Below are 24,803 nucleotides of genomic sequence, written 5' to 3'. Positions count from 1 at the left end.
TAGTTTTGATAAAGATCTGCTTCTCCACTGTTAAAAATTAGAATTTTTACAGATTTGCATGATATGTGTAGTTTGATTATAAAACTATACCAATCAGATTTTAGTCTTTATATTTGGAGGCAAGTAGAAACGCAGTAGCGATGATGCATTCCTAAAATGCATTTGTTCCCAAGCCATAACACACAATACATCTCCCAGTACGTCTTACTGCTTAGACAGCTGCAAGTGCTTAAAAAAATCTGGCTGAAGCAGGACGACGGAGCATGAAGGATGCACAACAAAGAGCTGAATCACACAGAGGATATGATTGGAGGGAGCTGGGCAAAAGTTATTATATAGATTCAAGAAAGTGCCCTAAGGTGTAGGAAAAGAGGACATTCTTTAAATGGGTTTTTACCGTGAGGACTTATTGTTAATATTACTATTAGAAGTAGTAGTATTAGTATTAGTATTTTGTTTAGTTTTTTAAATAATCACCCTACTCTGCCCTGGTGGTCTATTATGACATTGCAGTTTTTTGTCCCTGTCAGTTATGCATGTATTTAACATTAAATTGTCACTTTTTTAACACTTACTGGCTACCAAAATAACCCGTGCTGCATTTTAATAAACGCATCCCAGTAAAAATGCTTTTGTTTTCCCGTCTTCTCACTGTAATTTGTAGATTTATTCCCCCCCTCCCCCTCCCCTCAGGGCACACACACACACACACACACACACACACACACATACCTGTTTTTCCTACATCGTGGGGTCCAATGAGTGACAGGTGCCTGATGGGATCCACCCTTTCCAAAGGGTGTAAAGACATGATTTTCACTCCTAAATTCATAATAAATTCATCTAAACTTAAATATGACTTGAAAAGTCAAACACTCTCAAATAAATTTTAAACCTGAATTTTTGTTTTACTGGGGACCAGACATAACCCGTCTACTGATACTGGGGACCAGTCATGTGTCTATGAGCATACAGTCAACAACACTGATCCATGAAACCTTACTATCATATTACATAATGATTGAGACCCTGAATTGGTTAAGTGGAAGAAAATGGATGGATTGTTTTATTAATCTCATCCTGACTGCCAGATACTTATTTTATTAATTTATTTTTTTAAATCTGATTCTAAAATATTAGTTAGGAAGTTATGAAATTACACAAACACTACTTGTGAAATTTAAGAATGTTGTTAAAAGTTGAGCAAAAGGTAACATTTTGTATAGTGTTTTACTTGGTATGACTGAACATATGCAAATAAAATAATTTTAAATCAATTCAGTTTGTCAGTTGATTTTCATCAGATATGAAGCATCAGATCTGCTTTAACAGAAAACAAAATGATATTTTTACCAAACCACATTTGACGGTTAAAAGAAGTCACCTACTGTATGAAATGGGCAGACAAACTGAGTTTATGCCTTCACGTAACATTTATTTCAGCCTTTTAAAGTCAGACCTTCAGCCCCTTACATCCAACAAACAGTGTGTGTTTATCTATATCTCTATATACGCACACATACATATATCTATCTATATAGCTATCTATATATCTATATCTCTATATATCTATATCTCTATATATCATATTATATCTCTATATATCATATTATATACAAGTATAAATATAAGTATATATAAGACAGTACTCCCTGGTAAGCAAGGTGGCATTTTTAGATATGTCACAACAGGAATGCCTTTTCCTTTTCAAAACATAATTAAAACTAATTAAAATGGAACATGAGTTCCATTCTTTCCAAACGTTTTTTTTTTTTGACGTCCAAAAACATTGGTCTAGCACAGAACGTAAAAACATTGCAAAGGGGCAAACAAGGCACAAATGAACAATTAAGAACAGGCTGTTAAACTCTTTTTGCAGCTTTACGCTGCATTGCAGTGATTCGATTTTTTACATAGAACTTTACCCCTGTCCAGGTTCTGTTTGTAAGTGCTTTCGGTGAAGCCTCAATACAGGCAACGCACTCCGACTTTCCTGGTACTTTACCAGACTCAATGAAGGACATTAGTGTCTTTTCCACAGCATGGACCTCAGCTGATGTCCAAGTCCTCTTCTTTGATGTTCCTAAAATAGAAAAGAAAGTGACTTAATACAGTTGTAATAATTAATTTAAGATAAATTAAGGCAAAACTAAAAAGGGTAGACGCTTCAGTTTTAGAGTAATCACTTTTAAATTTTGCACTGTTTCCTCTTAGCTGTTGAGGGTCCAGTTAAATCATGAATTTTCAGAATATTAATAAAATAAATCTGTCAGAGAACAGGCAAATTACACATTAGGTTCTTTATCACAGTTATATGTGGATACATCATAGGTCCCTGAAACTGCCTACACTTTTCTATCATTTGCATTTTTTCCTTGCTTCTTAGTACCTCCCAAGAAGGATGGAGGATAGATACAAGAAAATCTAAGGAAACATCCACTTGTAACAAGTGAGGTAGCTAATCACAGTTCAGTTGTCAGTCAGCTTTAACAGTTGAGACTAACAATAATAGAGCAGCATTGTTTTCTCCCTGTAGCTTGCTATTACTTTAGCACCTGTACATAAGTAAAAAGCTGCCATCTGGATTCATACTGCATCCTGCTCAGAGACAGAATCCACTTACAGAATTAGTGTCAGTATGTACTTAAGTTCTAATTGTGAACTTAATTTTTTTTTAAAAATACAAAATATTCTAGTATATTCATAATACTAGAAACCATTTAATTTAAATGGTTGACAAAAATGAAATTTCAAAGATCAAATCAGATGCTTAGAAACGATCTGCCTGTGAGTAGAAATAACAAATAACTTAGTTATCAGTGTTTCTTGCTGACAGACTGACTTGATCCAACACCCCATCATTGGTATGAAATTCAGTGATTATGTGATGGATTAGACCAGTTTGCTCAGCCACTTCAAAAAAAATAAAAATAAGATAAAATAAAAATATCAGTAATATATAAATAGGGTGGCTTGTCAGATGGAAAACTACTTTTGTGAAGCCTGCTTCTGTGAATGTTGCCTCACTCATCAAATACGAGCTTTGAGATGGCCTGCAAGAGTTAGAATCAAACCAACTTTCAATTTAAAAAAAAAAAAAAAGAAGAAAATTAGTGAATTAGGATGCACCCAGTGTATTTATTTGCATCAGTATGAGATCTTTGTCATCAAAAATGATGACACTCACTACATACTATTAAAAAGATTTTTTAAACAGTAACGCACAGGAAATGTTTGAATACATGGGAACTACCAGCCTAACAGCTGTACTGCCATCCAGAGTTAGAAAATGGGCTATAAATTTCATCTTTAACTGATAGTAAATCTGATGTCATTTCTGTTTCCATTCTTACATTGGTAAATCATTATAAAATGCGGTCTTGTTAAGTACAAACTATTATCTCACTACATCTCTCAATGTCTGTAAAAATGTAAATTTCTGCAAAATAAACCACTCAACTATGACCTTTGATGGCAACTTTATGGATGAGAAAAAGAAAAAAAATGCAAGTCAGCCAGTTCAGATACACCAGGAGAAGGAGAGGAGTCAAAGAAATCCTGCAGATTAGGTTTACAGGGTCTGACTCAGCATCCACCCTCACTCTGAAATGGAAAACCTGGATTACCTAGTTTTAGCCAAACATGTTTTCTGGCACAGAGCCCTGATTCCTGGAATGATCTTGTCCAGAATTAACATGACATAAAGACTTTTGTATGACTTTGGTTGCTTCAGGTAAAAGTATTCACCTACTGGAGCTCTCAAAAAAGAGCTGACAGAGGAAGAAGTGTTTTTCTGTTAAGTAACAACAGTAAATTCTTTGACCAGTAACAGTCATTTTGGACAAGAGTAATAACCAGCTAATCACCCATAAGTAGTCAGCCTTAATAAATTTGGCACACATTTCGCCTGCTGTAACGCTGACGAAAGCCTTGTACTGAAAGACGTCCGTTTTTTCTTACTGCCTTGTTACATTAATCATTACTAATTCATCATCATGTCATCATCCAGTCTAGATAGGTTGTACTAAGAACATTTGTACAACTTTGAAATAAAAGCATTATTAGGGTGAGAAAGCAAATCAGTGCTTATTTTAGTATAGCCTTTTTAGCTGTTGTGTGGAAAAGGGAATGGGTAAAGAAGAAATGTGGGCAAATGCCAAGCCTCAGTCTGTGGGATACCTGCAGTAGCGTGGTCACCATCAGGCTCATCTGTGGTCCACTGTCCTTGCTTGAATCCTGGTGGTCCTATGGGAAGAAGAGTAAACTGTAAGTAGAAAAAATATGTACCTTGTGACCCTGGAACAGAGAAGACAAATACTGAAAAACATGCAAAATTGTGACTGCAATGCAGTACAGTCTTATCACCCTGCTACATAACTCATCTACTGTGCTAAAATTTAAAATATTTGAAAAGTTTCAATATTACACTGTCAGGCAAATACCTAGTCCAGTCTCCTTCAGTTAAAGAATGTGATTTTTTTTGGCAGAGCTCTTGAAGGAAAACAATCACAAAGGTTGAAGCAAACGATTTTACCCATTCATGGTTCTCTATATACAGAATTAATGCCAACTGAACTGACGTGGCTTGAAAATAAAATGGTGGGCAAGCAGCTAGCAGCAATAGAAAAAGCTAACAATAATAAGCACGCAAGGGTACAAAGAAGGTTACACAATACAGGCAACAATGGTGCTATCAGGCTCTTTGGTAGGGGATACTGAAAATGATCAGTCTAAAAAACTTCTAACATACTTTCTAAAGTACATTCAGTACATCCAGTTACAATTACAGAAATTGTGGTTTTCTTGTGGATTATGTGAAATCTGCTCTAGACAGTCATACCAATCAAAAAGTTTTCAGGTTTGCACAACTGAAATATACCCAAAAAAAAGAACATCTATACTCTCTGTGCTCCTGTTTGGTTTAATTCTACCAATTTGTAAAAGCAGGTTTCAAAAAAAGGAAGGGGGGGACTTAAAGTTCTGTAGTTTGTGTGCAAATTACCCATTTTAGTGGCATCAGTGTCAGACTCCTTTTCCTTTGCTGAAGTTCCTGTTAACAAATTGAGATAGCGCACAATCAAAATTCTGTAATTGTTTTTTAGGTTTTTGTGAAGCTTGCTTAGAGGCTAAATTAAGACAGGTACCTGAGGCAAAACAGGGTGTGCGGTGGGTGTGAGAAGTACCCTCTTTAGGGTCATCAATGTCAGATCCCGTCTCCTTTCTTCTCTTAGGTGTTGAGGATCCTGTTAAAAAATAAATATATATATATTTTTATTTTTTTTATTTAATTTTTTTTTTAAATTTCTGTGTTTATAAAACCCACAAAATAATTTAAAAAAGGTACCATCTGGTTATTCTGCTGGATACCTGTGTGTGTTTCATCAAACTCAGTGGTTGGCTGACTTCTCGATCTTTGGGATCCTTTGACAAAAAAAAAAGTCAAAAGTCAAAGAAGTCAGTAATGGTATATGGTTGAACTCTGTGCCCATTCAGCCTTTACACTACGCAATGTATTTTTTGTTAGAGGTATTAACTGTATGTAAAGATGAATGGCATGTCTCCACATCTTTGCACTATTCAAATATTAAGCCATAACAACAAGCGCAGACATCTGTTGCTTGTCATTTGGATCAAGTGTCTGCACAATAGTGATGGGGCAGTGCAGCAAGGGGTACAGTTCTTGTCCATCTGCCTGCCAGAAACAAACTGAAATCAGCTGTCAATAATGACAGCTCACAGCCTTTTTATAACATTAAGTACACTTCAAACCAAACTGATCAGAAAATTTAACAATTGAACATACATTCATGTGATAACTAAGTAAAATGAGAGAAACTCTTTCGGAACAATTTGGCATGTACTTTGAGGTTTTAGTTTGTCCCCTCTGTTAACAGTCTGCCACTATAAGATTCCACGTTTTTTGCTACAAATGTAAAAACCATCATGTCATCTATTTTTATATGCAGTAAATGGCTGGATGCTAAAAACAGTTAAACCTGTCACCTACTCGATGTTGAGGAACTGAAAGATGACTCCTTTGATGCATCTGTCTCTGAAAGATCACTTTCCACATCTTCCTGCATTTCTTCTGTAAAGCAGTGATAAGAAAACCATGTAGCACAAAAGACATTTACTCTGAAATAAAAATATAAGAACATTTTGTTTACCATTGGGATTAATTTGGATTTGATCGAGGCTCATTCCCTTGAAGTCTGACAGTCGGCCTTGTTCTAGAGCAATGAGCACTTTGCTGACTTTAGCCAACTCAAGTGTTCCTTCAGGCAGTCTATAGTACTCCCTATGGACTCTGATATCATGGCCTAGAAAATTTGCGAGGATGTCCATCTCATTGTCTCTCAGGTTTAGGACTGTGGACAGTGTGGACACATGCTTTCTCAACTTAGTTGAGGACAGTGTTTCTGGATGCTTCGCTCCACATTCCTTTGCAATCTGTCTGATGGCATCTGATCCCCTGAAGTGAGTGTCTGCTTCAGGTCTAGAGAAGAAAAAGGGATTTTCATCAGACACACCACAGGCCCGCCGATGTGAAACCAAGGCTTCCATTGAGGACAGCATGTCTGGTGTTAAGAGGATAGGAACTTTTCTGTTCCTTTTCCCTCTTATTTCGATGCGCTGGAAATGGCGACAAAGTTTTTGTTCCAACTCTGAAAGTCCTACTGCCAAATCCGAATGGACTCCTGAAGTGTCTCGCAGGGTGAATGCAGTTAGTGGCATTTTTGATACCTCACCCTCTCTCCTGCGGTTAAACAGTATCACTTCGCAAAGAGTCAAATTGGCCAGCATTGACCAGTTCTTCTTATTGGGATCACTGGCAAGTCTGGTTTGGTATTCTTTTCTGTACCTATCAAGATACATATGCATGGTTTTTACATCCTCGGTGAAAGGGAGGAGTTGAGGAGTGTTCCATTTTCCTTCTTTTAGAGTTTGCAGGGCACGAGATGAAACACACACATCCCATTTCTTCTCATAAAGATCCCGGCTTCTCTTCAGATTCTTAAGAAATTCCTCATCATGAAAATCTGCCATCTTTGCTTCACACTCAAGAATATCTGCAATCTTCTTGAGACTATGGCCCAGTTTCAGAGCCAATGATGGAGCTCTGTAGATGTTTTTGTCTTCATCAAAGCCAGCCACATCCTTTACTGCTTGAACCACAAACTTGAAATTTGAAGGTACATAGAAATCCTCCATTTTTTTCAGTGTCCCTGCTTCCCGTGAGCGCAGAAGTAACCGTCCCATTTCTCGCATTTTTTGTCTGATGTACTCATGTTTGGTCTTGTCATGTCCATGTTTTGAATACAAGTGTTCTCCAAGTCGCAAGATACTTTTCTCCTCTCTGATGATGTTTCTGACTTCATCCTGATGCATAGCATTCACCAGTTCCCAAACCTTTCTGCTGACACCATCTGGGACAGGCTGTGCAAAGGCACAAAGTGACTGGATCCGACTTTTGCCTGGTTTTGCTGTGCTGCACTTCTGTGAAAGCTTGCATCTTGAAATGTGTCTCCATAATGAATGTCTTTTCAGCAGTGCCTGGCAGTTAACGCAGTGCATGTAGTCATTTGGCTTCACTGGTTTTTTAGTTTGCTGACTTGGGATTAGTGTTCCACAGCCCACTTTCAGAACCTCAATATTATGTGCACGGTTCCCCTTGTTTCTAATGAGGTCAAAATGTAGTTTGCGCTCCTTTGATTTCAAAGGAAAACTGATTGCTTCTGCTACAGCCAGTTCACTGCTGTGCTTGCGTATTAAGTGCCTTGCCATTTTATGGCACTCCTGTGGACAGTATAAGCAGTGATGCTTTTTACTGTATACTCTAGCCCCATTTTTCTTTTTTTGCAGCTTCATCACAAAAATATTTCCCTGGTTAGGTTGAGAGCTTTCACTTTCCGTCTCATGGTCCTTACCCGAAGATGTACTTGGAAGTGCTTTTCTTCTGGAAGTCTTTTGTGACTTCTTTCTTTTCTTAATTTTCAACAATGGGACCCTTTTTGCAGGACTGTCAGATCCCTCTGAACTGCTTTCATTCCGTGAGTCTTTTGATGGAATATATTCATCATCAGTGCTTTCAATACAACTTCCAGAAGCTTCTGATGTGTCAGCCACCTTGGAGATTGACTGCAGGTATTCACTGGTAAGCTGAAAAACCAGATAGACACATTTATAGCTAAATTCACAAGAATTACCCAGGTGTGAAAATCTTACACCGTCTGTGAGACCCCTTTAACACCTTCATTAAAGTGAAATTTAATTTGTTGGAACTGTTACCAGGTTAATGAAGGGTTATAGGATTTAGTGATTTTAATTTTTATCACTAACTTTGGCTTTGTATACACAAAGACTTGTTTACCGATAGTTTCAACCCAACCATAAAATTAATAAGGAAAAATTAGGGCTGGATGATACCATTTCAGCACTACCATAAGAATTCACAGCTGACAACCAAATGTCAAATGTTTGTGTGAAACAAGATACAAAAAAACCCTCAAAAAACAACCTGTAAAATAATTATTGAACAGAGCTGTTCAAATAATTGGATGAAAACTCCTGTATTTTTTCCTCTCTCTCATTACTTTACATTTTTACTCCAAGGAGGCAGACTTGTAATTTCTAAAGTGTTCTTGAGCAATAGTTCTCCAGACATTCGGAAGGTCTTTCAAAGTTTTTCTTTGGACATTGGCTACTTTTTCACTCATTTGAGTCCAGTCCTTGTACCTGACCATTTTCAGAGGAATGTTTTTGTTTGTTAAGCTACTTAACAATGACCTATGAATCATTCAAAGCAAAAAAAAAAGTCTCCTAACCTGAGAGATGAACCAGTGTTGTGTCCCCACATAGACAACTTAGAAAACAAATAAAATTTAAATGTTATCTGTAGGTAATTTCTTTCTAGCAGACTGTCACTAAAACATCACTTGTTTCCATTTCATTAATTGAATCTATGAATAATGCCAAAGATAACAGTTACAGACATAAAATACTATTTTTAGACCAACAGTATGATTCCCAACGACCTGAAAACCTTGCATCTCTCAGCATGGTGTGCAGTGTCTTTGAAAGAAATAAAATCTGAGGTAAGTGGAGAAGCGAAGCACAGAAAGAAATCGCAGCCATGAAAACGTAAAAGGGAAAAAAAAGATTACCCACAGCAGATCAGTATCTCAAAGTCTTGTCATGTTTGTGTTGCTTAAGAATGGTTATTAAACCAAATGAAACTGAGAAGATGCTGAGGTATGCCGAATTACACAAAAACTGGACTTAAAAACAAAAATCACTGGAAACATGGCTTGTGGAGTAAAAAAAATCCAAAATTGAATTTTTTTTTTTCTAACTCATCAACGTGTATGCAGGAGGATAGCAGAGAGGTTTAACAGTGAGGGTCTACAGTCATCTGTAAAACATGGTGGAGGCTCTGTCATGGTTTGGGGCAGCATGTGTTGGAGATCTTCTCAAAACTGATGAAATTATGACAAAAAAAAACAAAAACAAAAAAAACAAAACAGTGGAACATTAACAGTCATTGATTTGCCTCCCCAGAGTCTGGACCTTAACATTATTGAAGCAGTGTGGAGTCACCTGACAGAACAGAACCAAATGCAGAAACAGCCAAAGAGGACCTTTGAAAGTCCTTCAAGAAGCCTGGAGAACTATACCCATATAGCTAGTAAAATACAAAGAATGAAGAGTGGCCCAAGATTTTTGTTAAGTACATATAGTTTAAAAATTGCAATGCTGCAATGCCAGTCTTCTACAGTAAGTTAAAGCCCTAATAAAAGTGTGGAAATGACCAGAATTATGCAAACTTACAAATATGCTGTCAGTTCGTTTGAGTGATGGCACATCTGGGTCAGCAGCATCAGAGTATGAACTTTCAGGAGTGATTATATCGATGTCAGTATCAGCATCAACAATTATTTCCTATGGAGAGAGGGGAGATGTAAGACATTGACAGCAATGACTGTAATACATCGAGAAAGATATCAAACCTGATTTTTAACTTCTCAACCCAAAGCGAATTAAGAAAGAAATTTTTACATTTTGAGTTCTGTAAGTAAACTAACAACCTCATGAGTTTGATTTGAATAACATATCTAGAAATTTTAACTTCCCATACATTTGCAATCCTGTGTAGACTTATGCTGACTTCACCACACCAGGAAAACAGTTAATTTTATGAAAAATTCAACTCCAAGATTGCAAAGCATTATAGCTGAAGCAAAGCCACCCATAGGCCAGATTGAACCTCCTGTTGTTCAGTTCTCTGCCAGGCCATGTGTGACAGTATGTGACATAAAGACAGTACATGCTAACAAAACAGTGAATGCATGGTCAGGGCTGTGTTTGCTGGTTCTCTTTAAAACTGACAGCTTAACTCACTCTAGGAAAAACCTGCAAGTTATGAAAAAGTTTCAGAGCTACTTATGGTCATATGGGATAAGCTAAAAGTGCTTATTTGACACATACCATGCTCTCAGATGATGTTGGTAGCTCAAATGAAAGATCTGACAATGAGGTCTCCCCCTCTTGATTAAGACTTGCTGAGGGCTTTAAAATAAAATTAAAAAGGACACATGTATCACCATGTCTACATACATAATGTTAATGAGGAACATGTTAGATAAGATGTGTGGTAAAGCATACTTGCAATTTTGAAAGTCATGCAAGTCAATTCAGCAATTTGCACCTTGAAAACACTAAATATGAATGACATCTAATCCACATCAGAAACAGTGCAGACAATTCTGGCTCTCCTTCACCTCTCACACAGGATGGGTAACAAGAACTGGTATTGAAGTACTGCCATTGGCTTTTATTATTTGTTTACTCAATCCTAAATGTTGAATGTGGATTTTTAAAATTCCTAACAATCCTGAACTGAAAAATAAGCATTCTATAATTAAGAAGCAGTACAGCGCAGAAGTACGTAGCTCATGACCACAATAATTATATCTTAGTTATGAAAAAAGTTAACAGAATCACTCCTGTATCTTGTTTAACCATGTCAAGTCTTTGTTCCACATATCGATATGATAACCGAACATATAACATATCTAGGCCAAATGTAAACACTTAAAATCATGGAAATATCTGCCTTAAAACAATACAACAGAGCTTGCCTTTAAACTTATTAAAATGCCTTTCAGGGTCACTGGACTAGTACATTTTCAGGTAAATGAGAGATTTGTTTGGTTTCTTGTCCTGACTGGCACTAAAGCTGTGTCCCAAAACGTCAGCTGCAACCTCCTGAGGCCGCATTTGTAGACCGATTACATCACAGCGACGCCACGAAGGCTGTCCCAATTCGTAGACTCCTCCGAATCTGGCCGACAAATGCGTCCTCCTTTTCCCCAGATTTGAAGGATGGGTTGGGTGTATCCTTTGTGCCCCACCATATCCCAGAATTCATAGCGCGGCCCAGCAGATTCCAGTTTCCAACAATGGCGGCCGCTACTAACTATTAATCTTATTACTCTTTCTGGGTCACAAAATAAACTTTTAACATATTTTCAGGTGAGAATGTAGCTGTGTAAACTTCAAATATCTGCTCAGTTTATCAAGAGATCGCATATTTGCAAAAGTGCTCAGAGGTTTTCAGAGACTTCTGTTACCCAGCTGCTCGATAGCTGACCGAAGGGTTCAATGGTCACTTGAGCCGGCGAGACAGCTGAGTTTATTAAACGCCAACGAGACAGCTGGTGACGCAAATCTGAATGCTAGACCGTCCCGTTTTACAAGCCTCGCACTTCCGGCCTTCTCGGTCTTCGAAGGATGCGGCCTAGGTTTTGGGACACAGCTTGAGTGTCAACATACTTTGCACACCATCTTAATATACAACCAATGCAGAATGCAAATTTTTATTAAGTTTCATGAGCTGTGGAGGATAACAAAGTCACTTTAGAATTAGATATAACTGTGGAAAATTAATTGAGTGTGGTTTAAGGGGGGTAATGAGTTATGGATTCTCAATCATGAGGTATATCCTGAAGTCCATTTCATTATCACTACTGTGGGCTGTGCTCGTGTGTCAAGTTCTGTTCTGTCACCTACGTGTGTGTGAACATAACCCATCTTTTATACAAATTAGGCTAACATGCAGTGAAAGAAAGGCAGAAAAGCCACATAATGACTGGCAGCTGTCACATTTATTTATTTATTTATCGATACCAGCACCACTGCTAATTTTTCATCTATATCTACATGGTAAACTGTTAAACTTATAGAGTACTGAGCCTGTTATATACCACAAGTTAAAATCAATTTGTTACTTACCAAAGTCTTGGAAGCTGCAAGTTGCTTAGGTGAGAGCTGGGGTTGTGATGAAGTCTCACCCTCTTGGTTTGTTCTCTCCGATGGCTAAACATTACAGAGACAAACATTTCTTTTGATAAGGTTCACAAAAAGGTGATGAACAAGACCAATACACTACTAAATGCATCCTCTGTTTTATTTAAACCTAATGCTGTGTAAGAAAACACAGCATTACTACACATACTTTGGTTTTGATGTCTAAATTCAGAAGGCTTTAATTACAGCACAACCAAAAGAAAAAAAAGAAAAAAAAACCTTTCTATTAGCCTATAGTTGACTAAACATGGTTCCATCTTAAAAAGTGGCCCTCAGTACTGTTGTAAACTAAGCTGTAGACAATTTCAGCTTGCACTGAGTGATGGGATGTACCAAACATTTTTTTCAAGTACTGTACAGAAGTACAAAAAAAAAAAATGAAAAGCTGAATTTCAGATCAGCCAGGCTGATAACACCCCCTGAAATACATGTAACTGTGTACACACTTTGCTTTTATGTATACATTTGATATTGAAGTACATTATTTGCCAGGTAATATTTATGATACTTAGATACATATATCGGATATTTAAGAACTTAATGATGCACTTTTGTACCAAAGTACTAGTTTCTACAAATTTTTACATTTTAGTTTAGAATGACATTTGGGTACAGCTTCTACTTCTTTATAAAAGGCTAATATGTCTTGCTTAAATGTCAGTCCTAGGTTTGTACACTATTCCCCCCTCCTCCCACACATGGCAAAAGCCATTTCAAATTAGTTAACTAAAGAGCTGACACGATGCTAAAGTTGCTTGGGTGAAACTCGGGCGTTACAGAGACACACACACACACACACAAAACAAACTTCAGCACCTGGCTTTGGTGAAAAAAAAAAAAATTATCTTTTCAGTACACCTGCGTAATCAAACCAACACACCCCTACAGAATGTTTTGGCACATGCATTCATACTGTCACAAATCTAAGTCAGAAGCACCACTGTATTTATTAATATTGTAATATGGGAAAAGTCAAAACCCTATCATGATTACCTGTGTTTGGTGTTTTAAGGAGTCCATGGCTCTTGACAAGCATTTATCATGATGGTCTCTCAGGCATTGCAAACGTGCCTTCAGTCTGGTGGATTGTTTACTCTGGATGAGGTCAAACACAAAACAGCTAACATAACATGTCCATACCTGAAGTACACTAGTTTTATACATCAACAAGTAAGAAATACACACTTAGTGATAATGGGATAGTATTTAAGGTGACATCAATAGGTCTAATCACATATGTTAGTCACTATAAAGACATGGTGCAAATATGAATACGGTTTTATAAAAATCAATCTTTTGAATATAAGTCATAGTTTAAATGAAGCTGTGCAGTAGTCTGTTCACATGCTTAATATTGTTAGATTTATTTATCTTAATTTACTATGATAGTAATTTTATTATTTTATATTTTTAGTACTTCATCGTTTGTGATTAACAGCAATCAAGCCACTGCAGAAGTAAAATTTATTTTTTTGTCTATCACAAACAATCACAACAAAACTTAAACCACCACTAAATTACTTTCCACGGCTGAATATTTAACTGAGGGAAAAGTCGGTTCGCCTGCTGCTCTGGTACTGTCGCTGCCCCCGCGACCTCACGCTTCGTTTTGCATACCACGACACAACATTACACTTTAGCCATTTCTTAGCTCGTCACGACAATAATTGCATTATGAACTTGGGTCCTCGACAGCCGAAGCTAATCCAGACTCCTGGATTAGCTTCGGCGGGTCTGTCTCGCTGCTCCGACTGCCACCCTCCCCGCCACGACAAAAACTTGACGCTTTGAAAAGAAAAGACTCTGTAGCTGCTTAGCTTGTTTCTTGTTGTGAATACTTAAGGCCTATAGTTGAACGAAGTTGTTCTAGAAATTTACTCACCATTTGGAGCTAACACTATTGCTAGCTACTCATTAAGCTCATTGATTGCTCATTAAGCGTTCATTTTCAGTCCCACAGACGACCGAAAATTACGACAGTAACTAATAAAAGTGTCCAAAACAGACATTCACGACTGCATGAATGTTAAGATATCAGCTAAAAATTGTACAGTTTAGGAGAATGTCGTCGAACACCACATTAAGCTAAGTCACGCAAGCATTAGCAAAGCATGCTAACTACAGAGCAAACTGTCGGCTGCAAACACTTCACTTTGCCTAATTATTAAGTAAACACTAAAATAGTTTGTTTAATGTACTTACCACATTCATCCCTTCATCCTCTATTCTCTGACTGTCGGACATCTCCACTTTCTCTCTGTCATGCTTCTTCATACTTCCAGCCGTCTCCTCTCGCCTCCGAGCTACGCCCCGCGTGTCTGGCTGCACCGAGCACGCGACTAATTAGCAACACCTGCAAGCCTGTGACTGCAGCGGGTGGGGGATGGGAATAGGTAAAGTGAGGACCGCAAAAGTCAGGAAAAGTGTGTTTTCCCTCATCCCTTCCCTTCAGCACCAAAGTGTTAGCATTAGATTGCTGAACTTGTGTTTTAACGAAATATTAATGTATCCAAGAAAAACTAGTTTAATATGGTTTTAACATCCAAAATTATTAATTAACCTTTTATTGACCAAGCATAATTTAGGCCGCCTGGACTTTTTTGGTAATTTTGGCTGTAAAAGGGTCAAAAAACATACTATAACTGAATGCTTTTGCCCCATTTTTTTAGAATAACCTCAGCTTTCAATACCTGGCAGCCATTTTATATTATTTTATTGTTATGAAAGTGGAACAACAGTTTAAATTAAAAAAAAAACGAACTTGAGATTTATAGTGGAAACTGATATTCAGCAATAACAAAATACAACACAACATCAACTTGCAATATGAACTATAATAAATATGTACAAAAATGTTTTTTTTATCCTTGCTCACTCAGTTTTTAATTTATTGGCCTTTTTATATTACAAGCGTCCAGGCGTTTTTGGGCCTGTGTGATAGACCCTGAAGCAGTTCCTACCCACCTGGAGACAGAGACCCACATTGCACTGCTCACCCAGCCAGGGAATTTTTCTTTTGCACAGAGTGCACTTTCGCCTTCCTTGGGTGGCCATGCTTGCTTTTGACTGTCTTTCCCTGCTGCTTGTGGGGACAGCAAAATGGTTGGAGCTCGGTGCTGGTGGGCATCCCGATTTCAGAGAAACAACAAGGAGATGAGCACATTTCACCTGCTGATGGATTTCCAGAATTTAGAGGTGGCTGTACACCAGGGGTTATTTTTGGGATAAACCTTGGTGGCTGGGGGACCACATCAGAGTCTTCAGTAGTTTTCCAGTGACAGCATGGTGACCAGCTGCGAACAGGATTCCCAGAAGTTCGATCCCTCTGTCAGCGAATCTGACCCTGGGTGACACTCCTCTCCAATACAGAAACCAGAAAACCAGCAGAAACTTCGGAGTCCAACAAAACAAAATCCCGGCAACAGGAGTCCAAAACTAAACAGATGAGCTGGGAAAACCAAAAACACAGAGTCCAAAAACACAGCTCAGTGGGCCGACCCGGAGGCCAGTGGCTCAATAATACAAGACGGTAACTCCGGGGGCCAACCCAGAGGTCGATGGCACCAGGGTCCAAGGTACACAAGTTCAGGGGGCCGACCAGGAGGCCAGCAACAGAAACCAAGTAGTTCTGGAGGCCGGCCGTGCAGAAGGCAGCGGTGGCAATGTAGGCGATCCGAAGGCCAACCGCGTGGAAGGCAGTGGCAGCGTCGGAGCATTTCAGGATGCCGACCGCGTCGGCGACGGAGTCCAGTCAGCGACCTGGAAGGTGGCCGCTGACACCAAACCACACACGGACAAGGTCGAGCAGGCTGAGCCGGACGTGGACGAGGTAGTGGTGTGGCAGGACCAGGACCAGACGAGGCAGGACCAAATGACAGCGTGGCAGCCGCAAATGATGGAGTAGGTGGCGCTACAGGCTGGATGGATCCCTCGGACCCTCCAGCAGGAACAGATACAGAATCAGCAGGCACAGGGACCTCTGGCAGTGTTGACACTGGCTGGAGCTGAGCAGCACATTGGCTTGGCTAAGGCAGCGACAGTGGGATGCAGTCCTCAGAGCGCTGAAAGCGTTCACTAATACACCCAGCAGAGGATGGAGGCGGATGGGTGAACTCGCTGGAGCTCTCAGCGGGTGATGACGGCTGAGACTGCTCAGTGGAGTTCCCCGGTGAGGTAGCTGGCACTGGCGCCTTAGCCTCCAGGGATCTAGAGTCGGCTGGTGGCTGACACTCAGCCTCTGGGGAGGCCCTGGAGGGAGTTACTGTCTCTAACATGGCCAGCTTTTGAGAACCAGCAAATGTTTTCATGACGTGTGTTCCCTGCGTAGGATGAGTCATTGAACCAATGAGTGGACTAACAGCTGAGCTAAAGGTGAGTGAGCTAGGGGCTGAGCGACAGACTGAACAGGCAGTTAAACTAAAGGCTCATCTGCAGACTGGACTGATGATAAAATAAATGGCTGAGGTGCAGGCTGTGCTAATGGCAGAGGTACAGGCCGTGCTAAGTGGAGCTAGCGGCAACACAGGAGACTGAGCTAGCGGCAACACAGGAGGCTGAATAACAGACTGAGCTAAAGACGACTGAGCAGGAGACTGTGATAATGACTGAAGTAATGGTTAAGGTGAAAATGGAGCTACAGGCCGGGCGGCTAACTGGGCTACAGGCCGAAGTGGTAGTTGTGGTAGAAGCGGATCAGGTGGTTGAGTGACTGACTGAGCTAGTGACTGAACAGACCAAGCAGTGAGGGTTTCTAGAAGTGTGGCTGAGTCCTCCTTGCCTGGGCTGCCCATGCAAAACAGTTCAAAATAGAGCCTCGAACATGTGGGAACACAGCCGGGAGAAATTAGACTTAACGAGATGGAGGAAGCAAAACTAAAAACACTGACATAGGTCATGGACCTTCAAAATAAAGCAGGAAATCCATGGACAGAACTCAGAGGTACAACACCGACAGAGAACGGAGGGAACACAGAATACAGGGACCTGAGAGACATGAGACATGACTGGGGAACAAGAGAATAAACACAAGGGCGGAACTAAACCTAAAAGCTAGAATTCACAATCCCAGAAGAACAAGAGAACAGAAACCAAAACCCCAATAGTCACGAACCATGAACCAAAAGGAAAACAGACTAATAAAGCATAATACAAAATCAAAACATTAGGTCACAGGCCCAGGACAGTAACAGACACAGGTTCTGGTGAATTAGGGACTGCCTGCCGCTGTAATCTACCATTGCTCAGGCTGGATCCCCTTGTATTCTGACCACAATGCTGCATGTCGCTCCAGGACCGGAAAATGTGTCAGAGTACCAGTGACCCAGACCACCTGGCCAACCTCCATAAGCGGGGCACTCATTGCTGAAATGGATGGGTCACCCACACGTCTCTGTTTTGTATTACAGAGATCAAATTTGAAACTATGAAAAGCTAGCATATTGCTAGGTGCTACGGCAATCTGTGTTCAAAATATTTTATTTATTTATTTTTTACAAAACTGGATCATCTAAAATTTTGGGAATACAAGTGGACTGTTTTTGTTGGAGTTTAATTGAAAAGTTAAAGATTTTTTGATGTCAATGGTGAGTGGATTTAACTTTTATATCACTTGTTTATTTGCTTATACTCTAATTTAGAGGATGTAGTTGCTGTTGTGCTTGAATCTCAAAATGGTTGGTATTATTCAAACTGCAGTAAACAATTTGAATAATGTGGGTTGACTTTGCATAATACAGTGATGCATTTCCTGAATTTCTTTCTAATTTGTCATCAGTATTTTGGCTGAAAATGCTTATTTATCCCAGTTTTATTGTTTCATAAGTTGACCATTTATTCATTTAAAAATAATAAGTATTATATACTTTAATGATTTGATATTTTGTCTCCTTAAATGATATCAGTTGTGTAAAAAATCGTAAGAAAATGAAGTATAATAAATAAATGAGCTCCCTTAGTAACTGTGGTACAAATAATTAAATAAAATAGAAGTCTGGTCACATTAAAGTGGGCAGGCTCTAATACTATTAATAAAGGAACAAAGTGGTATCTTATAAATACTTTCACACTTTGTCAGAAAAGGGATGCAATAGATGCAAGTTTACACACTGCAATACCATCTCAGACCACTGGGATACACACTTATACACACTGTCAGGAAAATGTCCCCACGGATGCAAATTCACACACTGCAATACCACCCATGGTCACCAGGGCATACACAAAGTTGTGAAAATTGAATCTGTGGGGACCATTTTTTTTTTTTGAAAAAAACTTGACCAGGCATGTCAGCAGCCTGTTTTCTATTGAATACAATGGTTGTGCCCGTGGGGACCAGGGCTCGGTCCCCACGGGAAAAATTGGTCCCCATGGCGTGACTGATATCTCAGGTCATGGACCCCAGGAGGATAGAAAAACAAACGCACACACACACACACACACACAGACCTTCACCCAAGAAACATTATTGTCAGGCAACGTTACTGGCAGACACATGATGTAACTGAGTGTAAAGAGCTTGCTAATGGTGATAGATCATGCAGATCAATTTGCAGGTCACTGAATAAGACCTTGCCATAGTTAACTTATCTGTTATCTGTCTTTACTCTGACAATTATGAGGTGATAACAACAGTCAGTAGTAATCTTGAAATAATTCTTTTTTTTTTACTTAGGTTTGTAATAAAAATAGATCATCAACAGATCTGTCTTAGTTTTATTTAAAAAAAAAAATAGTTAGCACTAGTTGCATTAAATAAGACAATTCACATTGTTAGAAACATTTACTCATCTGGAAGATGTATAGAGGTTATTAGCTTAAATAGTAAGTGCAGCAAAAAGTCAGTCCACTGTCACATTTCTGTCTCCTTTTTTAATCTTTATTAGCATCTCAATTCTTGCCAACCTCTGTCGCTATTTGCTAGGAAGCAACCTTGGAGAAACCATTTCCCGAAGGAGGAGCTGCAGGCTGTGTCTCTTTTCGCCTCATCACCTGCTCTATCCCCCAGACAAAAGTAAGAATTTCCAGGCAAAGCAAGGCCGGAGAACACAGATGTTAAGCAATTTGTGTTTCAATGTAATTTGTCTTTGGTTTCAGCTGCAAATGATTCGAAATTACAAAGAAATTATTTTTGCTGCCAGTGAAATCTGATGAAGGGCGAATCCTTTCTGCATTACTGAAAGAACAAAGGAGATCCAGTTGCTTTGTGTCTGATGATGATTTTGACAGTATTACCGGGTAGCCATATACTTTGCAAATTAGGGATTCACCAATTATCACCCCTGCTGATTATCAGATCCAGTATTTGTGTTCCCAGCTACCAAAATGAGTACTTGTCTGATATGATTATATAACTGTCATATTAAATTAAAACGCACTCCTCTAGCAGTGATTTAGGCACCTTTCTCTGAATGATTCTATGTTATCTGACTGGTTATATGTCCCCAGTTGATATATAGTCAGAGACATGCTGCAGCACAGGCAAAAGGCAAAAGCAAAGGTAAAGATGCCTTTCCCCCCAAGATGTTCAGGAAATGTCACAGTTGTTATGACCTGTTTTCGTGATAACAATATTTCATTTGCCCTCATTCTGGTGCACCAAGCCATAATGGCACTCATTACTGCCCCACGAGGGCTCAAAAAACAAACCTGGAGAAGGAGCACAAAGCTGAGATTGCTTTTTCAGAAGTTTTCAAACTGTATTTTTCAGTTTTAGAAGAGAAATGACTGCTGACAAGAGAAGAGATTACCAACAGGCTGATTTGACAAATGTTGTTACCGACACCACCTTTGTCCCAGCCCATTGCCAGGTTGCTGAGTTTCTCCGTGTGAAAGAACAAAACTGGTTCCCAGACAGTGGGTGAAGCAGTCACTTTGCCAATAACAATTTTAAATGATTAGTCTGCTGCTGAAACATTCATTGAACACTTCAAATTCTTCAGATTCTCCCCCATATTAATATTAAAATGAAAGTTTACATGGCAGCTTAAAATATTAGTCATTGTTCTATATTGCAAGTAATTGATATCGGCCCTGAAAATCTCATACTGGTAGACCCATTTTTTTTAAATGACTATTACCATTTTCTAGTTTCGTGTTATTGAAGGTGATGGTTTCGTTACTGTATGATCAAAGTAGAAGATTGGAATTGGTTGCAAATAAAAAGAGCAATCCCCACAGAAATGTCTGACTTCATTGCACTGGATGAGATTGAAGCTGTCTCCTTAACCACCTTTCTGTCCATCTGCCACCGAACGCCAGTGGAGTTGATGCAGGTGCACTCCGAACTGTGCTGTCACTCAACATTCTGAAGGCTAATTCAAAATGACAGTCTCTGTCCATCTGTGCAGCCTCACTATCTCTTTATTTTAGAAAGCACAACTGGGGGGCAGTCGGCTTTCTTTAAAACCTTCTTATCCCTAGAAATGTGTGACACTTTTTAATACCATGTTAGATTTTCTTGGCTTGGAGGAAACGGCCGTAAACGAGAGGCATTTGCTGAAGGCTTCCGCTTTGTTTTAATTTGATAAATTATTTTGCCATCTCCTTTGAGAAATGTTGCTTTAAGGACATGTTGCTTCCACGCCAAAGTCACCTCTTGAAAAACATTTTACAAGACTGTGTTATCCGCTTCATATTTCAAAGACAAATCCAGACAATATGACGGAGAGAGAATCAAGCCGTAAACCAAGAAAATGTGACAAGCTATTGTTCCTTTGCTGGGTTTTCTGTTTTTGCACTGGGCTGTTTTGTGTCAGCACAGACTGACCTTCTTTGCCCATATGAATTACAGTTACATTTGCCCAGCAGACAGTGGAAAGTTTATGAAATCTCTCTGCCATATCCTCTCATAAGGCCATATCTAAGGCCACAAATACTGAATTATTGTCCAAACACATCACAGAGGAAGCCTGTATAGCTGTGGCCTGTGTACAGGTGCCAAGTCAGGCTGCCTTCTCTATAGGAATGCTATATATGTGCTGTCGAGGACTGCAGTCATAAATGAGAAGGTCTCTGTCCATAACTTTTTCCTTATTGTTTATCAACCCCGTCCAGGACCCAGTCAGCCTCTCTGGACACCTGCTGAGCAGATCATCTCTTGTGAAACATAGATCTGAATTTTGACAATGAACCCAGGATGAAAAGATGGAAAGAGCAGCAAAGTATGAAGAAGAGAAAAGGAGAAGCTATATTTCAGGAATGACAGACCGTTAAGGGGCAGCTGGCAGCAGTCTCTCTCACTTCTGGTCTGCGCAGTTGGGTTATGAATCAAGTAAGTCATCCAAGCTATTGCAAAGTAGAGGTCAAACTTTATCTTCACAACCAAAAATTTGATTTGCATAAAGATTACCAAGCCTCCAAAGGCCCTTGGATATTAAGCGGATGTAGTCTACATATTATATTGGTGGTGAGCTGACTGACTTTGAGAAAATGTTGTGCTTTCACTGATATGCTGATAAAAGATGTTTTAAAGGAAAGAAACTAGGAAATTGTGGCCCCAAAGGGGCTCTAGTCAGCTTAGGATTCATGTGACTGATGGTGCCTGTATCTTGTTTCACTTGACAGCAATATTGACCACAGTGTTAGTTCAGGCAGGCCACGAAGTCAAGCTCAGCTTCCAGTCGAGGTAGATCACCCGATAACAGTTGAACTCAATGCCTGGCAATATCAGCTGAAAGCTCAGCTTCATGCCCTTCAGTGCATCCAGTTGGTAAATCTCAGATAGAAATTGTACTGTAAGTTGTTTACATACTCTATCTACAACTCCTGTTACACATGCAAGCCACTTTGCAACCTACCTTCGTTTTCTGATCTGTTCTTTACTGGTGGTCATTTTGCTGTTATGTTCTCTTAAGCGTTTTATACTTTCATGTGCAAGAGCACAGTGATATGGTCCTTGTCCCTGAAAAGATAACAAAGAGAACAGTCTTCATTTAAATTGCTCAATTACAGATAAATCTGTCCTCTTCCACGGTCTCCATTGGGTTGCAAATATGGGATTTCTTTTAATTAATAAAAAAAAAAAGTCAACATTGAATTATAGTCAAGTTGCAAGTTTCAAGAAACCAGAGAAACACGAACTTAATTTCACATTCACAGAAAGAAAGAAACAAGAGAAAGAAACATGCACAATATAAAACAGGAGCTAACAGCTGCAAAACAACAAAACACTGACCTTTGTCTTACTAATTCAGTTGAAATAGAAACGCATACAAACATGAAACAACATCAGCATTCATTCAGAGTTCTTTGCATCTTACCACCTGGTGAATATTGTCAGATTTTCTCTCTCTTTTTTGAGCGAGCAACCAGTAAGAAAATAGCCTGATCCATTAGCAACTAATTTAGCCTTTTACCAGGTATTTGCTAACATTTTTCTTTGGTCAGATAAATTATGACTCGGTCTGTTTGGCTAAAGATACACAGCAAAATCTCCAGTGTTAAATTAACACTAGAGAGTGTCTATATGGGTCCACACCTCTGAGTGTTAAATACAACACTGTTGAGTGTTAAATTAACACTTTTGACAGTGTTATATGTTTAAAAGTAACCTAGTCAGTTTTGAAGATTAACAATGGCTAACACTGAGCAGTGCTGACTTTCTAACACTGGAATATTTCTAACATTTTGAGTTATTTTCCAGTGTTAGAAAGTCAGCACTGCTCAGTGTTAGCCATTGTTAATCTTCAAAACTGACTAGGTTACTTTTAAACATATAACACTGTCAAAAGTGTTAATTTAACACTCAACAGTGTTGTATTTAACACTCAGAGGTGTGGACCCATATAGACACTCTCTAGTGTTAATTTAACACTGGAGATTTTGCTGTGTAGCTGCCTGCTACTGTGTACAGTTTTTACATGAAAACAGTTAAGTGAACTTCAAAGGCAGTCTGCAATTATGTATACAGTATGAAAATACATGCACAATCCTTTTCACATTGCATCATATTGTAGTTATCAGACATGTATTTTAATATAGTACAGATAAAAAGTAGTGCAACATACCTGTAGAGTACATACACTTTACAGAGTGCAGTTACAATAAGTTGAGTTTAATGTTGGATGTTATGAATTTTTAAAAAAAAATGAATAAGGGGTGTTGCTACAAGCATAATGTGCAGCTAGAAACAACATAATGCAATGCATTTTGTTCATATTACTACATTAATTTGACAAATTAATGTTCTTTAAGTGGCAAATAAATTAAAAGTTAATAATAAAAAAAAATAGAGCAATATACTGCAGTACATGCAGGAAGTCTCAAGGAACTAATCAAATATTTATTGTAGTCATTTATGAAACACACAAAAAAAAACCAGAGCAATTGTTTTTGTCGCGCGGTTGCCTCTAATCATTTTGCTGCTCGTACATATACACATGTTGTCTTAAGGCAAGATCGATCTCATGTTGTGGGAGGATGATCAACGGTCTTGCTCCTTTAAAGCTGTAATTACCTTTAATAACAGTGTATTTACTGTATTAGTGGTGCTCATCTGGAAATTATCTCTCTCTAATTGCTCTATTAGTATGTGTAGCATCAGCCCCCACAAACTCCGGTTCCATCATTATGCGAAGTTATCTTATAAATGAAAGACTTGGCATTGCATGGAAATTTGCCTTTAATTATTTTATTATTAGAGGTTCTGCAATGTATCATTTCTGGTTTGATGATGATTACATGTCAGTGTTGTCTCTCCGTTAGTCACGAACATCACTCTTGGTTTAGGGTTAATGCCGTCTGTGGGTTTTCTTCCTCCGCTGCACATTAACAGAGCAGGCAGAGCTGTAGCGCCATGGACTGAAGTCAAACACCTGCAGAAACGCTGTGCTCACATTTGCCATCATTGCTGGAGAAAGAAAGCCAGAGGACCAATGATGTTTTTGCAATTTCCCTTCGTGCAGAGAGATAATTAGAGGAAGAATGTGATTCATTACCCTATTGAAAGAAGCATACCTTCCTCCCTGAGTGAACAACCCCTCCACTTCAAAGGGAGCACAGGTTCTTTGATCCACAACCAGGAGTAGGAGATGGATAGAATAGTACGTCGCGGTGATTGCTGTGCACTTCGTGGCTTTGCCTCTGCCTCTGGAAGATGGATGGGGATCGTCAGCCACGTTAGAAAGATAATGTGATTTGATTCTGAGAGGATTTGGCCCCTAAACTTGCTTGGCCAGAGCTGTCGAGATTAACTTTGTATCATGTCCTGTGATGTCCACCTTAGGTTTTGCTGGTTGTAGTATCTTTCTTTTCTTTATTTCTTTCATCCCTTCCCCACATGTGGTCTATTTTACAGCTCACTGACCTCAACACTGATGCCGTAAAACAGAGCTGGGAGATAAATGTGTGTGCATGAACATTTTTTTCCCCGCCATCTTTCTTCTTATTCTCTTTGTTACTCTCTTTGAAGAGCAGGACAAGGTGATATTCCAATTCACTTG

At 39.0% G+C, this 24,803-nt stretch overlaps 1 protein-coding gene across 4 annotated transcripts; it reads right to left on the bottom strand.

Moving 5' to 3' along the window:
- Positions 1-708: 708 nt before the first annotated feature.
- On the bottom strand, positions 709-18,784 carry LOC146380392 (uncharacterized). Of its 4 annotated transcripts, XM_084939416.1 has the most exons (13): positions 15,331-18,784; positions 14,569-14,733; positions 13,360-13,461; positions 12,292-12,375; positions 10,486-10,566; positions 9,829-9,939; positions 6,168-8,160; positions 6,008-6,088; positions 5,368-5,421; positions 5,145-5,243; positions 5,003-5,050; positions 4,180-4,245; positions 709-2,083 (listed from the first exon to the last, which is right to left on the bottom strand). In XM_084939416.1, exons 2-13 carry the CDS (start codon positions 14,638-14,640, stop codon positions 1,863-1,865), a joined length of 3,012 nt encoding a protein of 1,003 aa, XP_084795542.1. In that variant the 5' UTR covers positions 14,641-14,733; positions 15,331-18,784; the 3' UTR covers positions 709-1,862. The 4 variants fall into 4 exon arrangements, with proteins under 4 accessions (XP_084795542.1, XP_084795541.1, XP_084795543.1 ...); XM_084939415.1 differs by having other exon boundaries at positions 14,569-18,784; XM_084939418.1 differs by having other exon boundaries at positions 1,920-2,083; positions 5,345-5,421; positions 14,569-18,784.
- Positions 18,785-24,803: the final 6,019 nt, after the last annotated feature.

The sequence above is a fragment of the Perissodus microlepis genome, chromosome 9 (genome assembly GCF_051167445.1).
Source record: "Perissodus microlepis isolate ML-2025 ecotype Zambia chromosome 9, ASM5116744v1, whole genome shotgun sequence".
Taxonomy (NCBI): domain Eukaryota; kingdom Metazoa; phylum Chordata; class Actinopteri; order Cichliformes; family Cichlidae; genus Perissodus; species Perissodus microlepis.
This window is presented reverse-complemented; position numbering and strand designations above follow the sequence as displayed.

What these genes read in the sequence shown, in the direction of transcription:
- LOC146380392 (XM_084939415.1), bottom strand. Translation starts at nt 14,640, where the DNA reads ATGAAGAAGCATGACAGAGAGAAAGTGGAGATGTCCGACAGTCAGAGA. An exon ending in TTTCAGTTCCTCAACATCGA is followed by an intron (nt 5,422 to 6,007) that starts GTAGGTGACAGG and finishes TTTTTGTCAAAG; the next exon opens with GATCCCAAAGATCGAGAAGT. An exon ending in CACTGATGCCACTAAAATGG is followed by an intron (nt 4,246 to 5,002) that starts GTAATTTGCACA and finishes TTCTTCCCATAG; the next exon opens with GACCACCAGGATTCAAGCAA.